Genomic DNA, 15,104 nt, shown 5'->3' with positions numbered 1-15,104 from the left:
AGATGCGGTAAAGATTCATATGTCCCTTCATGCTTCAACCACCATTCCAGGGGACATGTGTCCATGATGATGGGTTCTGCTCAATATCAATCCCAAGCAATGCGGACTGACGCATGTTCATTTTCATTATCTGAGTCAGATGCCACCAGCAGAAGGTTGATTTTCTTTTTTTGTGGTTCAGGTTCTGTAGTTTCCGCATCGGAGTATTGCTCTTTTAAGACTTCTGAAAGCAGGCTCCACACCTCATCCCTCTCAGATTTTGGAAGGCTCTTCAGATTTTTAAACCTTGGGTTGAGTGCTGTAGCTATCTTTAGAAATATCGCATTGGTACCTTCTTTGCGTTTTGTCAAATGTGCAGTGAAAGTTTTTCTTAAAATGAACATGTGCTAGGTCATCATCCGAGGCTGCAATAAAATGAAATATATGGGAGAATATGGGGACATACAATTCTCCCCCAATGAGTTCAGTCACAAATTTAATTAACGCGTTATTTGTTTAAAGAGCGTCATCAGCATGGGAGCATTTCCTCTGAAATTACTCCTGCGGGAATTCTGCACCACTGCGCATGCACAGAATTGATGTCCCCTGCAAATTTCTAGGCTTCCCCGCAGAAAAATGACTTTCTGTCAGGGAAGCAAAGGGAAGCTGCAAGAGCAGTCACACACCACTCCCTAGCAGCTCAGGTACATTGTTTCAGGCACCCGGAGCAGCCAATGGAGAGGTAAATCACCACAGGGCTGGAGACACCCTAACCAGTGTCTCCTACCCTGAGCTGGGATCAGCTGCTAGTCCTGGCTGGGCTGGAGGCAGGAGGGGATGGGACTTACTCTTCCGTTGCAAGGAGTGGCTGGAGCTGTGTCAGACCCACACCCAGAAACCTCCCCCAACTGCAGGAAGTTCAGCATCCTCCCCTGCTTCCTGCCCCCATCACTCCTCAGCTGTGGAGGGAGAGGTCACTGTATGGGGAGATGCTCCCCCCATCCTCTCAATCCCCATGCAGCCAGACCTTCCATACCCAGACTCTCCTGCCAACCCTCACCCCATACACCCAGAACACCCCTAGCACTCCATACCTGAACTCTGCCCACTGAACCTCAACCCATGCATCTGGAGCCACCCTGCCTCCCAACCCCCACTCCTGCACCGCAGACCATCGCCACTCTGCTCCCGGCACTCAAACCCCCACCCTGATGAGCCTCACCCCCCCCCTCATCCTGAGCCCCCACATCCAGACATCCATGTCACTGATCCCCAACTAACTGCACCCAGACCCCCACCCCACCACACCACACTCCCCTTGCATCTAGACTCCCCCGCTGAGTTCCAACCACCTTCACCTGGAAGCCGCTGTAGAGTCCCATTGCCCCTGAATCTGGAACCCCCCAACAAGCCTCTGTGCATCCAGATCCCTCCACAATCTGCCTGCATCCAGACTGTCCCACACAGAACTTTCTCACCCCACACTTGTATCCCCCCACATTGAGCCCCTTCACACTTGGATCCTGCCTGGTTGAGCCTGCCTGCCCCACACCTGGTGCGCCTGGCACAGAGGGGCAAGGCAGGGCCCCAGGATCTTTCTGGGGCAGGCCCAGGTCTTGTGCTGGGGCAAAGTCGGGTGCAGCCTCACCACTTAGTCCGTGTCCCAGGGGTGAGGGTGGGGGTGGGGAGGCTGCAGGGTGGTCTCCCACCTTCGTGCAGCCAGTGGCCTGTGCTCCCCACTGCCATGCTGGAGCCCCTGTATTTATTTATTGACAAATAAAACTTGCAGAATTTTAAAATATTGTGCCCAGAACTTTAAATTTTTTGGTGTAGAATGCCCTCAGGAGTATGGAATGGTGGCCGAAGCATGAAGGGACATACGAATGTTTAGCAAATCTGGCACATAAATACCTTGCAATGCCGGCTACAAAAGTGCCATGCAAATGCCTGTTCTTACTTTCTGGTGACATTGTAAATAAGAAGAGGGCAGCATTATCTCCCGTAAATGTAAACAAACTTGTTTGTCTTAGCAATTGGCTGAACAAGAAGTAGGACTGTGTGGACTTGTAGTCTCTGAATTTTACATTGTTTTGATTTTGATTGCAGTTATGTAACAAACAAACAAAAATCTACATTTGTAAATTGCACTTTCACAACAATTGAAAGCTTAATTGCAATGGAGAACTTGAAATCACCCTCTGCCATCCTTTTCCCGTGGAATACAGCAGTTATTTGTAGCTCCAATAGATCATTTGATATCAGATGTTATATATGGAAAAGTGATTTTAAATAATTTTAGACCTTCCAAAATCTGTTAGTTAGAATTTCTCTCTCCATCTGAAGCCTGTGTAGCTGAATTCGGTGCTGCGGGAGCTAGGCTTTACAAGTAGAGGGATATGAAAAACAAAACCAATACATTAGTTTAAAACTCTCTAAAAGTTAACATTTTTTTCTGTAAAATGTGAGGGTGTAGCATAAATATTATTGGCATGTAATTTGTTCACCTTTGTGAGTAATGCTGCCATCCAAACTTAGGCCCATAAAACTTTCCTATCACATCACACCATTGTTTAGTCTTTCCTTTCATAATATCATATTTTATGGATCCACAAAATTTGATGCTTAGCTGGTCCTGATCCATTCCCTTATTCTCATTGGAGAGAAATGTACAGTAAACGTTTATTTCAACATTGCATGTATCACTGATATTTTGATAACTTGTTTTCTTCTTTTGAATTATGCTTTTTCTTAAGGTTTGTCTAAACTAGGGAAACTTGTGCTAGAGTGACTATACCAGCCGTGGGCAAACTATGGCCTACCCGGCCCATAAGCTCCCGGCCAGGGAGGCTAGCCCCTGGCCCCTCCCCTCCTGTCCCCCTGTCCGTCGCCGCTGTAAATTAATATAAGATTTGATAACATTATTTTGTAATATGTAATATGACCCAGTATTAGAGGCGGGGTGTATGTTTTGTACTTCCACTTCTAACTACACCAATTGCTTACAACACAACACAAACCCACAATTCAAAAATAATTCAAAAATATTTGAATTAGCTTTCCTACAATTAATTTAAAAAAGCCTATTTTGAGGGAAGGGACATAAACATTTGTTTTGGATACTTTAAAAATAATTAAAACAAATTTTAAGTCACCCAGATGCTATGGGGATAAATGCAAAATAACATCAGCTAAGCATGTAAAAGAGGTTTGCTCGTGTTAATTTTGACAGCTTTTTTCCTCTGCTCCTGGGATGATTAAGGCATTGGAATGACTGAAACTTTTTGAGCTGAGAATTAAAACATTCTGGTATTACTGAAACATTGTATGAATATGCTCTAGCTTGAAAAATGTATAACACTTTTTAAGTTAAAATTTTTAAAAGGTCTTCCTCAAACTTGGGATGGCTCAGACGTATCAAGTGTGCTAACAATTCTAGGTCAGAAGGCGGTGATTGTAAAATATTTAATGGTTTAAAAAATTAAATAGAAATATTTTCCCCAGCCTTCAGAAGCTTCTGAAAAACATAGGCATCCTGCTGGAATACTGTGTCCATTTCTAGTGTCAACACATTCAAAAGGCTGTTGAAAAATTGGAGAGGGTTCAGACAAGAGCTTCAAGAATGATTCACAGTGAGGAAAACACACCTGAAAGAGAGACTTAAACTCAGTTTATTTAGCTAATCAAAGAGACGGTTAAGAGGCGATTTGATCATGGACTATAAATAGCTACATCGAGTGATAGTAACTGATATGAGAGGGTTCATTATTCTAGTAGAGGAATGTAACAAGATTCAGTGGTTGAAAGCTGAAGCTGAAAAAATGTTAATTGGCAATAGGTTGCAAATTTTTAACAGTAAAGGTAATTAACCTTTGCAACAGGTGACAAGGGATATTGTAGAGTCAGCATTATCTGATAAATGAAGATTTATCTTGTAAAAATGATGGGCTGGTTGAACCACAAATTATTGGACTCAATGGAGAAATTACTGGGTGGAATTCCCTGGCCTGTGTTATTCAGGAAGTCATATTAGGTGATCATAATAGATCCTTCTGCCCCTAGAGCCTGTGACTCTAAAGTTGCCTTCCTCTTGATAGATGGTTATATATATGTTTCTCTAGGAGCTTGAAGGTGTCTTGTTCATTGAACATGTAGAATAGAACAGTCACACGTATATTGGGAAGTTCTGGAATTATTCTGAATGTAGTTTAATGGAGAAAAGGTTTTAAGTTTTTCAGTATACATCGGTTCTAAAACACAAATGCTGAACCTTTGTTCATTTGTAGGAAAGTCAGAAGAACCCTTGGAGAACTCTGAATCTTATCATGCAACTGAGCATAGTGTCCAGAAAGTTCTTTTAGATGCCCAAGCATCATCTGGCATCCCTATCAAAGCTACAGTTCCCCCACCTTCACAGTGGGACTGTAAGAAGAAAGCTGAATATTGTGGAGACACATCTGAGTTTCCCCAGTGTCTTCCAGCAGATCTTGAAGAGCAACGCAAATTCCTGACAGAACAATGCATTACCTCCTTCCGTTTGTGTCTGAGCCGTTTCCCCCAGCACTATAAGAGCCTCTACAGACTGGCCTTTCTGTATGCGTACAGCAAAACACACAAGGTAAGACATAGCACTGGCACAATGACTGGCCAGCTGTGTTTAAAACTATTTATTTCTTATAAATATAAAAAGAATTATATCTTACCTGTAACTAAGTAAGTAGACTGAGCAAATGGTTAGGAACTCCTCAGCGTTGACATGGACCTGCTGTGTGACCTTGATCAGTTCACTTAGCCTTTGTGGCACCTCAGATTCCTCATCTGTAAAATGAGGATAATAATGCTTACCCACATCCAGGGCATAGGGAAGATTAGTAAATTGGACCTACATTTTAAAAAGTACATGTGCAGAATTGGACAACTACATTTGTATGCATATGTATGGTATGCACAAACCAGTTGATGCACATACACATGCTGAGAGATCTGAATGCAAAAAAGTATACTTTGCGTGCACACTTTTTAAATTTTAGGACTTTGTGTTTATGCAGCTTTTTGAAAAATAAAAGCAGTAGATTTATTAATAGATACTTACTGATACTAGAAGATTACACATCCTTAATATATTAAAACAAGAGGAGCTGTGTTCCAGAAGGTCCCTTCAGTATGGTGAGAATTAGTTCTCTTCCCAACTCCCTCAGTTTCTGGCTTGTGGCATCTCAGGGGCCAGATGTAAGATCACTATCAGATAGAAGACCAGGTTTGGTCTCTGACTCTTGTGCTGCCTTGTCTTGGGAGTACTGCAGAGGTTGTGTTCTCCTTTGGGGATAGGGAAATCTTGTGCTTCCTCAACAGTGATATTTTCTAATCAGTCAAGAATAGTTTTAACAGAGCTCTGAGAGGAGCACAGTTCCTCCTTACTGAAGCATTGTTATGGAACGATTTGGAAAGGGGAAGGTTATATAAGCTAAATATGAAGACAGAAACATTACCTCTGCCTCCCTTCACACAGCTGAAAAAGTTCAAGATTTTGTAACCGAACACATTCTTCCTATCTTATAGGAATGCATGCTTTCTCTAATGGCATTCACTAGACGGGTAGGGTAGTCAGACAATGGCTATATGGATGTAGGATCCTAGCTATCACTAAGTGAAGGTCAAAATAAGAATTAAGGCTTGACAGAAATTTCTTTTCCCCACTTGATACTAAACCCAAATTGCTGTGCTAGGGTATTGCGTTTCTAAGTTTCCTGCTCCTGTAATCTGTCATTACTTCCCCCTGAGTAGACCAGTTACTGGCTGTTAGAAATCACTGAGTGAAAGTCACTCAAGGATCCTATTGCAATTCCAAAGCAGACTGTGGCACACAGGCCTGTGGTTTTGGTTTAAACGGGGCAGAAAATGTCTTGGTCGCTGTGTTGGAATTAGTGCACATTTGGCCTGAGAGAAGCAGAACTTTCCTCCTCCAGCATGACCTAAATATGTTCTTCATGGTAGAATTACTGTGAAAGGACTTTAACTGTCATGAGTTATATCTTTCTCTGTTTTGAACTGTAAACTTCCTTTATTTTAGATTTAGCATGTTTATTTTGCACCCAAAACAAGTAACCATGTTTCTGCAGAGGACTGTCTCCCACATAATCAAGCAGCATACAAAATGTATTGAGCATTGATCTTTGCAACTATGGATGTTTTGGGTAACTCTTGCATGTTGTAGCCTCTTTTTTTAAGAATTTGATGCTCATGAAAATTATAGATGGATAATTCTAGCCTAGACTGAGGCAAAATGCACTACAGTCAGGTTCTGCGAAAGTTTCTTTGTCACAGTTCTGTAGTCCACCTGAGTTTTGGCCTGCAACACCACTGCTATTCTAGCCCTGGGCCTTTCTTGAGCAGCAACCGCCTATCATGCCAGCTTGTAAAGTAAGTTGTAAAGTATCCATGAGTAATAAGTTGAAACTACCAAACTTACGTCTCTGTTGGTAAAAATCAGCATTTGAACCCAAGTCTCTTGATTTGAAAGGCTAGTGCAATGACACACTGTACTACTTTACCCCCCTAGTATTCCTTCCCCACCTACACCGTACCTTCTATTAATTGAATTTCCACTATGCATTCTAATAGCAGAGAGGGTAATGGAAAAGATAATGGCAAAGAAATGGAAAAGAAAATTATACTGCTTATCATAATTATCGACCTAACTGCACCTCCAATAACTCCTGGCTTCTTGAGCATGCCCCCTCTACCCCTCAAGCTGTCACCTTTTTCTTGTGATGGAAACACACATTTCTCCCAATCTCAGACCAGGTGCAGGGTGGCAGTCCCCTGTGTCTCAACTGTGATCACCTTACTAGGTCTGACTTGGGCTCAAACCTGCAGTTTTGTTCCCGGTGACAATGGGGATTAGTGACCAAACAGCTTCCTTAAAGCGAAATCTTTATTTAGAACAAAAGCATTTCAGAGGAAACACATCTTAACAACAATAAAGCATACTGTCTGCATAGCTAGTTCTTCTCTAAGGCTTGCCATTCCCTAGATCTGGGAGACCCAGTTCCTTCATACTGCTCCACTTGGAAGCCAACAGCTGCCTCCCTTGTCTTTATTGTGTGTACCTATGTATTCTCATCTGGGAAGCCACTGTATTGCCTTTATGTACAGTTCCCATTGAATTCAAGTATTATAGGCATATAATAAATGTTCAGGTAATCCCAAGACAAGTTAGATCAATGCATTCACACAGGAAAGTCTTATAACCCAATATAGAATAAGTTTCCCTCATTGCCCTGGTCATATACAGTGTTCATGTCATTATTACATATATGTATTCATAGATTAATATATAGCAATTTCTACAGTGTTCATAATCTTATTACATGTGAGCTCAATTTCTGTCATACTGTAGTACAAAAATATTAACAGCACAAGAGACGCCAAATTGATCTGTAACATGTATTACGAATCAAGTGGAATGTGTCCAGCATTCAGACTGGCTATAAAGTAGTGATTTTCTAGCAAAACATGACCAGTTTTTAAACACAGGCGGTTTTGAAAATATTTTCACACTGTTTGTATATGACAGCCATTAATTTCTTCATAAAAATCCAATCATTAAGAGCAGCAATGGATTTTCACAATCTGTCATTACTGTTGCTGACAAACTGTGGTTGTATCATCTTCCAGTAAGAAAGCCTATCTTCAAAGTAGTTGGTCAGAGGGTAGTATATCCTTGCCTGAGGAACTCCTCACAAAACATTTTCTTAATGTTTTTACCTTCTTTTTCTCTTTCTTTCTTTCTCTCACAAACTAACTATTTATACGCGCTTAGTTATTCATTATGTTTGGCTATTGGCTGGGCAGTAGATAGCATAGAAGAGGATGGGTACAGTGGTCTAAATATCGTGTCAAATACGTGTCTTTCCTGAAAGCCATAGCGTTAAATCTTGTCTTTGCCAGTTCCTCCCTTCCTCATTTCTAGTAGATAGGTTAATTTCTGTGCAGTCTATAGAGGGTTATATATATTTTTTACATTTGGTGCATAATAAACTGCCACTCAACTTCCCAAAAAACTTCTATTACTTTCCGCTATTATGACAGGTTTCAGAGTAGCAGCCGTGTTAGCCTGTATTCGCAAAAAGAAAAGGAGTACTTGTGGCACCTTAGAGACTAACCAATTTATTTGAGCATAAGCTTTCGTGAGCTACAGATCACTTCATCGGATGCATGCATGCATCGAAAGCTTATGCTCAAATAAATTAGTCAGTCTCTAAGGTGCCACTAGTACTCCTTTTCTTTCTGCTATTATGATTGCTTATACCACAGAATTTCCAGAGGACAGAATTTTCTGTCTTGGACCATTGATTCATATTCTTTTAAACAGTTGCTGCCTCTGGTTAGGTAGTGCCAAAGAGCTAGGATATCTGTCTGTCTATTATGCCCTTTGTGGGAGTTTTACCCATAAATAAATTTAGAAAGTAAAATATATCTGAGCATATGTAGTAACAACTGGACTGAGAAGGATACTTAGAATAAGGAAAAGTTATTTACTTGTTTCCATAATATAAGAACTAGGAGCCACCAAATGAAATTAATGGGCAGCAGGTTTAAAACAAATAAAAGGAAGTTCTTCACTCAGTGCACTGTCAACCTGTGGAACTCCTTGCCTGAGGAGGTTGTGAAGGCTAGGACTATAACAGGGTTTAAAAGAGAACTGGATAAATTCATGGAGATTAAGTCCATTAATGGCTATTAGCCAGGATGGGTAAGGTCTGGTGTCCCTAGCCTCTGTTTGTCAGAGGATGGAGATGGATGGTGGGAGAGAGATCACTTGATCATTACCTGTTAGGTTCACTCCCTCTGGGGCACCCGGCCTTGGCTACTGTCGGTAGACAGGCAACTGGGCTGAATGGACCTTGGTCTGACCCAGCATGGCCATTCTTATGTTCTTATACCATGGTGACAAGCGTGGTATGAGAACCTTGATAAATAGATTAGGTAGAGGTGGGTTGCTGTGTGGCTTGAATAGATTTCTGGTGAGGTTTCAGAGAGCTAAGCGTAATTTTAAATTGCACAAAATCTTGTTGTGAAGTTCAGCACTTGTGTCCATTGCCAAAAATTTGCATGAAGAACCAAGGAGGGCCAAAATTCATGGCTGGCCAGAAGAGACGATTGTCTAGCCTCCACAGTTCATAGAAAAGTAAGTTTCTCATGCACTGGTTCTTTTCACCCTTTTCTGTCATGTCTCTGTACCATTGATTTTGCTGAATCAGGATGTTGGTAAAGGGACAAGCTTTTTTACCAAGTCCTTTTCAGGATCTGTTCTACATTTTATTTGGTCAGACACTCCACTTTCCACCTTTCCACCTCAAAATGTTGGTGGTTATTTTCATCTCATGTTGTCATCGAAGCTAATCTGTGTTTAGCTGCTAAATTTTGTTAGATGGGACTTTCATACTGGTGGGGGGGGGAATATAAAAGTGAATTTTCAAAAGCTATTTTTTCTCTACAAACTTGACTGCCAGTTTTATTCCCCCACTAGACCTGCTTCTCTGCCTTGCAGTGAAGTCCTAATCCTTCCTGTGTGACTTCCATCTTTTACCACAAAAATGAAGGCAATGCCACAATTTGATCTTTATAACTTAAATCCAGGGTGAAATAGGAAGGACAAGATAGGCAGAGAAAAAGTTAAGACTTTGTTCACAAATACAGATAGACAGTACTACCTAAAATAAAGTGAAAGTGAATAGTTCTCTTATGTTGTGGGGGTCAGTCCAGGCAGGGGTATAATATCCTCCTAACCTTAGGCAGTCAGGAAGTGTAAAAAAAAAAAAAAAAAAAAAAAAAAGTTGTGTATATATAAAATGTTCCTCCTAATGCAGGTTTTAGGCATAACTTTCTTATAATGTCTTTCCCAGGAGATGCTTTTTTTCCTGTCCTTAGGTTTTTTTAATTTATTAATGCTCATACATTATCTATCCTTAACAGAACCCTTAACAATTTTTAACACCTGTTTGCCATTAGGAGAATGTAATATGAGCCGTAGTTACATCAGGCCGCCACCGGACATGGTATAAAATGCACGAGTAGTAATTTAAAGCCAGAATCTTTGATAAAGTGATCCACTACGGAGTTGTTCATCATCACCGACTTTGTATTTAACAGTCAAATTAGTTTGTGGAAGTAGGAAGTTTTGACAGTTTTCAGGAACTTTGTAGTACAAATCCAGTAATACACCAATATTACAGCTGCTCTGGGTCTAGCTTTCAGTCAGCTTCAGGGACTACTCTTTGCTACATTCCTGCTGCAAGATGACATCACAACTGTGGAATCAAAAAGGCACTTTGAGCTAGTTGCCTTGGAATTCTGTCAAATACTGTCTATAAAGGACATACATCAAACATTAGGAACAAATTCTGACAATGTAAACTTGCATAGTTCAAGGCTGCAGTTGATTCACATTCCACTTTGAAATCTAATAACCTTGGAACACTTTGGAACAGATGTTGCATGGACTGGTCTACATTAGTATCCCAATTGTGATGGCAAAAGTGTGTTTATATGTCATTGTAGCCAATAAGTTGCTTACAGTTTCTCTGATCAGTGCTGTTCTTTAAAACTCTTTCCAACACGAACAGTACGGCTCAGAGAAATTGTTAGTACCCCATTAGTAATAATCATGTATATTTGCTGCTTCGTCATATGTTAGGTCAGTGGTACTAATTTGTTTAAAATGTCTCCCTCCAGGATCTTTCACTTCTACTCTAGCCCCCTGCATCTTTTACATCTATGTAGCAGCTTTAGTCCTTGATAAGAGAGAAGCTGCTAAATAAAATGGAGCTATACAGAGGTTATTCATAAAGATGACAAACTGGACTGCCACCTGTTTGCAAACAGCAAATTATTCTCTTACCTGTTCAGAGCTTGTATCACCGTTAGCAATGGAAGCTCATTTTAAAATATCTATTGTATGGCCTATGGGTTTAGATCAAACAACGTAACATCACTTTTCCTAATATAATGGCACTTGCCAAGCCTGGCATATTGGCCGATCTCAGCCCATGTCAACAGTACTAGGGATCCAATAAAATCCATCAGATAGGTTATATTGGTGCTTCCCATGGTTTTCTCCCAATTTCTCTTTCCAAAAAAACCCCCAAACAAGCCCACACAACACATCAACCTACTGCATGAAATACATAGTGGAAACCTTCACAAACAAATAATCAGTAAGGAGGAAATGTTTATAGACCAAAAAAAGGTAGATTATGTTTTTAAAATAGCAGGTGCATTGGAGATGAGGTCTTGTAAAATACATAGCTTTGATGCAAAGTAAAATGTTGTTGTTCACTTGGGGAACTAGAATTTTCCTATTAAATATGCCTTCTATTCTGAGTACATTCAAAAGTTCTAAAGAACCTTCAGACTACTCAGCAGTCTGTTACCTGCCGCCACATATATACACATTATACCCTTCCATATCAAATAATATCTTGAAGAGCGAAACATAGTTTGTTTTAGGGCTGTCAAGCAATTAAAAAAATTGATCTCGATTAATCGCACTGGTAAACAATAACAGAATACTGTTTATTTAAATATTTTTGGATGTTTTCTACGTTTTCAAATATATTGATTTCAGTTACAACACAGAATACAATATATATATGAAAGTGTAGAAGAACATCCAAAATATTTAATAAATTTTAATTGGTATTCTATTGTTTAACAGTGTGATTAAAACTGCGATTAATCACAATTAATTTTTTTAATCGCGATTAATTTTTTTGAGTTAATAGCGTGAGTTAACTGCGATTAATCAACAGCCCTAGTTTGTTTATATGCCGCTTAAGTTAAAAATATGTAAAAAGGAATAGAATATAAACCTTAGTCTTAATTTGTTGCATTATTTGGATATTAATTTATGGCAAATTTCAAATGTGAAAATTGGCTGTCTGGCGCTCCTAAAAGCCTGGTATTAAAATAAAAAATATAACTACAGTAAGAATGTTTTCAAATCTGTACGTCATTTGAGGATCAGAACAGTGTATGGCTCTGGGAAACGTTGGAATGCACCTGCACAAACACTGCCACTGCTTTAAAATCAACATGGCTGCATGTTCTCCCATAATGGAGGAGGGTCAACTCCAGGCTTCCTTAACAAAATCAAACTTGAAAAAATGTTTTCTACAATGAGGAGCAACATTTGAAAGTGTTGTTAGAGCATCTACATTGATGCTAACCCTGCAGTGTCCTCAATGAGAGCTTTCTAGGTCTTCTCTTGGCCATATGCTGAAGGAGGAGTTGGGGGCTTGGCTTTGAGGAGTATTAGTTCTTGTAACTAGTAAAAGTGATATTTTGGGGTGAGTATCATAATTTTTAACTAATTACAAGCATTGGCAGTGAAACAGATATTTAAAAATCTGGGAGGGGTAGGAAGTAGCAGATCATTTTATGCAACTCACAGCCACACTTCCTGTGGTTCCTTCCCTTGTGGAAAGGTGGCTTTTGACACCTTGGAGTTAAGAGGTATCCACTTCTGAGGTGACTCAGATTTCTAGCAAGATGATCTTTATGGTAGTCTCCTTTTCCATCTTAGTAATATAGGAAAACAGTTCTGCAAGGGACTGTAACCTGTCAGTTAGCCTGCCTTTGAATCTTGGAGTGGTGAGGGAGTGGGAGGTGGTTGTTGAACTGGAAACAGCTCTTTATAATTGGTCTGAGTCACAGTTAAATCCAGTGCTTCAGACTGGTAAGAATAAATCCCTTTTGCTTTGTCCTGAATCCCTTCTTCCGCTCCTAATGACTCCAGTTTAAAAGGTAAGCAGAACAGAGTCTTTGAAACCAATGAGTTCAGATCCACTCAAGTGTATTTACTGGGAATTACTGATTATCCTGATTTAAGGATAAGGACAGTATAACATCTCTAGCTTCATCCTTTACTCTCATTACATACAGTTGTGTGAAGATTACAGAAAAATGGCATTATTTGTCTGGATGAACTTTTTTGCTTTTGGCTAGATCATCGTCATCACTTTGCAAAATATGTGGATTTCCCTAGGAATAATATATTCAGTGTACATATATCATACACTACTTGAGCAGCACGAGAGCATGCCACTACAGTTACAGCTCTGTCAAACTATCTGGTGTAAATCCTGGTTTCAGGAATATATCTATAAGACACCTCCTAAGAGTCATTCAGGCCTGGGATTTTATATATAAGGTTACAGCCGTGTGATGGTGGCTTTTCTGTTTTTGTTTGTTAAACATATTAGATTGAGGGGTTGTTTTTACTGTAAGTAAAAATCCACACGGCCGTGTGTGTTGAGATGCCCTGAGATTGCATGTCACTTTCATACACCTCAGATCATCACAGATTGGATTGAAACGGATGCATGCAAGCAAAGCAGAAAGTACAATATTTAAACACTTGGCTTTTTTTGGCCTTATTTAGCCTTGAACTCTGTGTCTTTCCAGGAGCAATGTGAAGCACAAACCACTGAAACATGGGTTGCCCCATTGTTCTGTTGTTTGATAGACTGGCAATTCTGGTTCACTGCTTTTACAGACTCAGCCATTTGTGAGCGAGTCTTTTTGCTGCCAGAATATTTTTGAAGTGTAAAATAATACAGCAGTCTTCTTACATTTTCTGCTAGGTAGCCAAATGCTGATGTCTTGTTCTTTAGAGGAAGCCAGTCTTTTGATGTGCATGTAACCCAGTGTAGTTTCAATGCATAAATCAATAGAGAGCTGACATTGCAAAGTGACAGTTTGGGCTTGGAGGATGTAGACTGGTCTATTAGGGAAAATAAAATCTATGATGGGCATTGCCAGCATTTAGAGTAAGTAGAAGTGGAGTTTAAGATCAGACTTGAAAGCACCTACTTTACTATGGTGGCTGGTGCTGTTAAATACCAGAGATGGAAAAACAGGCCGATATATCTGAAAGGGAGAGCCCAGAGTTGAAATGGACTGGAAACACTAGGTTTGTTGTTTTCCTGCTCCATTCACCGCTTTTTGCATTTGATGTGTGTGAACAGTGTAAAAAGTATTCATGTGCCTGCTTCTTGAGAGATGTGAAGTGCTGATTGTAATAATTGTCACTTATGCTGTATGCTGACTTCATTCAGAACAGAATGGTCAGACACCACACAAACTAAACCTTGGGTGTAGTTATTGTTCACGTGGCTTATCCTCTGTTTCACTACCAAAAGCAGTAAATGAACTGTTCTTTTTGGAATTTCCATATTGTGAGATAGATCTCAATCTTGTGCAGCTAAGGAGAGGAATAATGCAAGGGGGCCCTCTGTGAGGCCCTCAGCCCCTGATTTTGGGGGCATCTGGGTGCTGGGAAGTCCCTGGCGTAGATCAGAGCCACCTGAGACTACTGCCAGTAGCCTCAGAGGCCGTTGTCACCTGGGGATTGCCCAGGCATAAAGCAACCTTATCCCCAGCTCCTTTTTTCTAGCCATGATTCCTTTATCAGGAAATGTGGGAGAGACATAGAAGGTGACCTAGGAGCCAGTACAGTGGCTCAGTGTCAGCCCAGATCCCCTAAATTGTGGGAATTCTCAAGTGACCAGTTATTTTGACTTTAGTATTGTTTTGCACCACCATAGCAGTGCAAAGCAATGTTAATGCAGGGCAGAATCTGGCCATAAATGTTGTCTTTCACAGTTCATTGGAAAGCCAGGAGTTGTTCTGTAAAGCATATATTGTGAGATATGTTGCCATCAATTATTTTAGGTTCTGCAAGAGTAAATTTTAAGACAAGATTCACACGATCGCAACACCTTAAAAATTACTGTGTCCTGAAACATCAGACACCATGATCAGATAATAGCATTGCTGCATGACTGATATGTTATAGAAACCTTCAGATGAAATTTGCAAGAGAGAGGCTTTAAAAGAAAAGGTACCTCCTCTCTGATCATATTCTAAATGTAATTACGGTATATCCACCTCAATATGACAATCAGCCTAGTCCATAATGATAAATTGCTGCACTTTTATAAATTTTCTGTTAGCAATGCAACTTTAGGACTAATCCTTCACCATGCTGAAATCAATGAGTGTTTTTCCTTTTTTTCAATAAAAGCAGGAGCAGGCCCTTTTTTGCATAGCTTTTTTTATATCTT

General features: G+C 40.1%; 1 protein-coding gene across 19 annotated transcripts in view; it reads left to right on the top strand.

Annotated features, from left to right (window-relative positions):
• Positions 1 to 15,104, top strand: part of CABIN1 (calcineurin binding protein 1) — a 212,816-nt gene that overhangs the window by 75,923 nt on the left and 121,789 nt on the right. For all 19 annotated transcript variants that reach the window (XR_006285947.1, XM_043529061.1, XM_043529059.1 and 16 more), the window contains one exon: positions 4,263 to 4,594. Coding sequence is in view for 18 of the 19 variants with exons in the window: in XM_043529061.1 (XP_043384996.1) it covers positions 4,263 to 4,594 (332 nt within the window). In the remaining variant the exon portion in view is untranslated. The remainder of the gene's footprint in view (positions 1 to 4,262; positions 4,595 to 15,104) is intronic.

This window comes from Chelonia mydas, chromosome 15 (genome assembly GCF_015237465.2).
Source record: "Chelonia mydas isolate rCheMyd1 chromosome 15, rCheMyd1.pri.v2, whole genome shotgun sequence".
Taxonomy (NCBI): domain Eukaryota; kingdom Metazoa; phylum Chordata; order Testudines; family Cheloniidae; genus Chelonia; species Chelonia mydas.
Note: the sequence above shows the minus strand (reverse complement) of the source record. Positions and strands in the feature narration are given on the sequence as shown.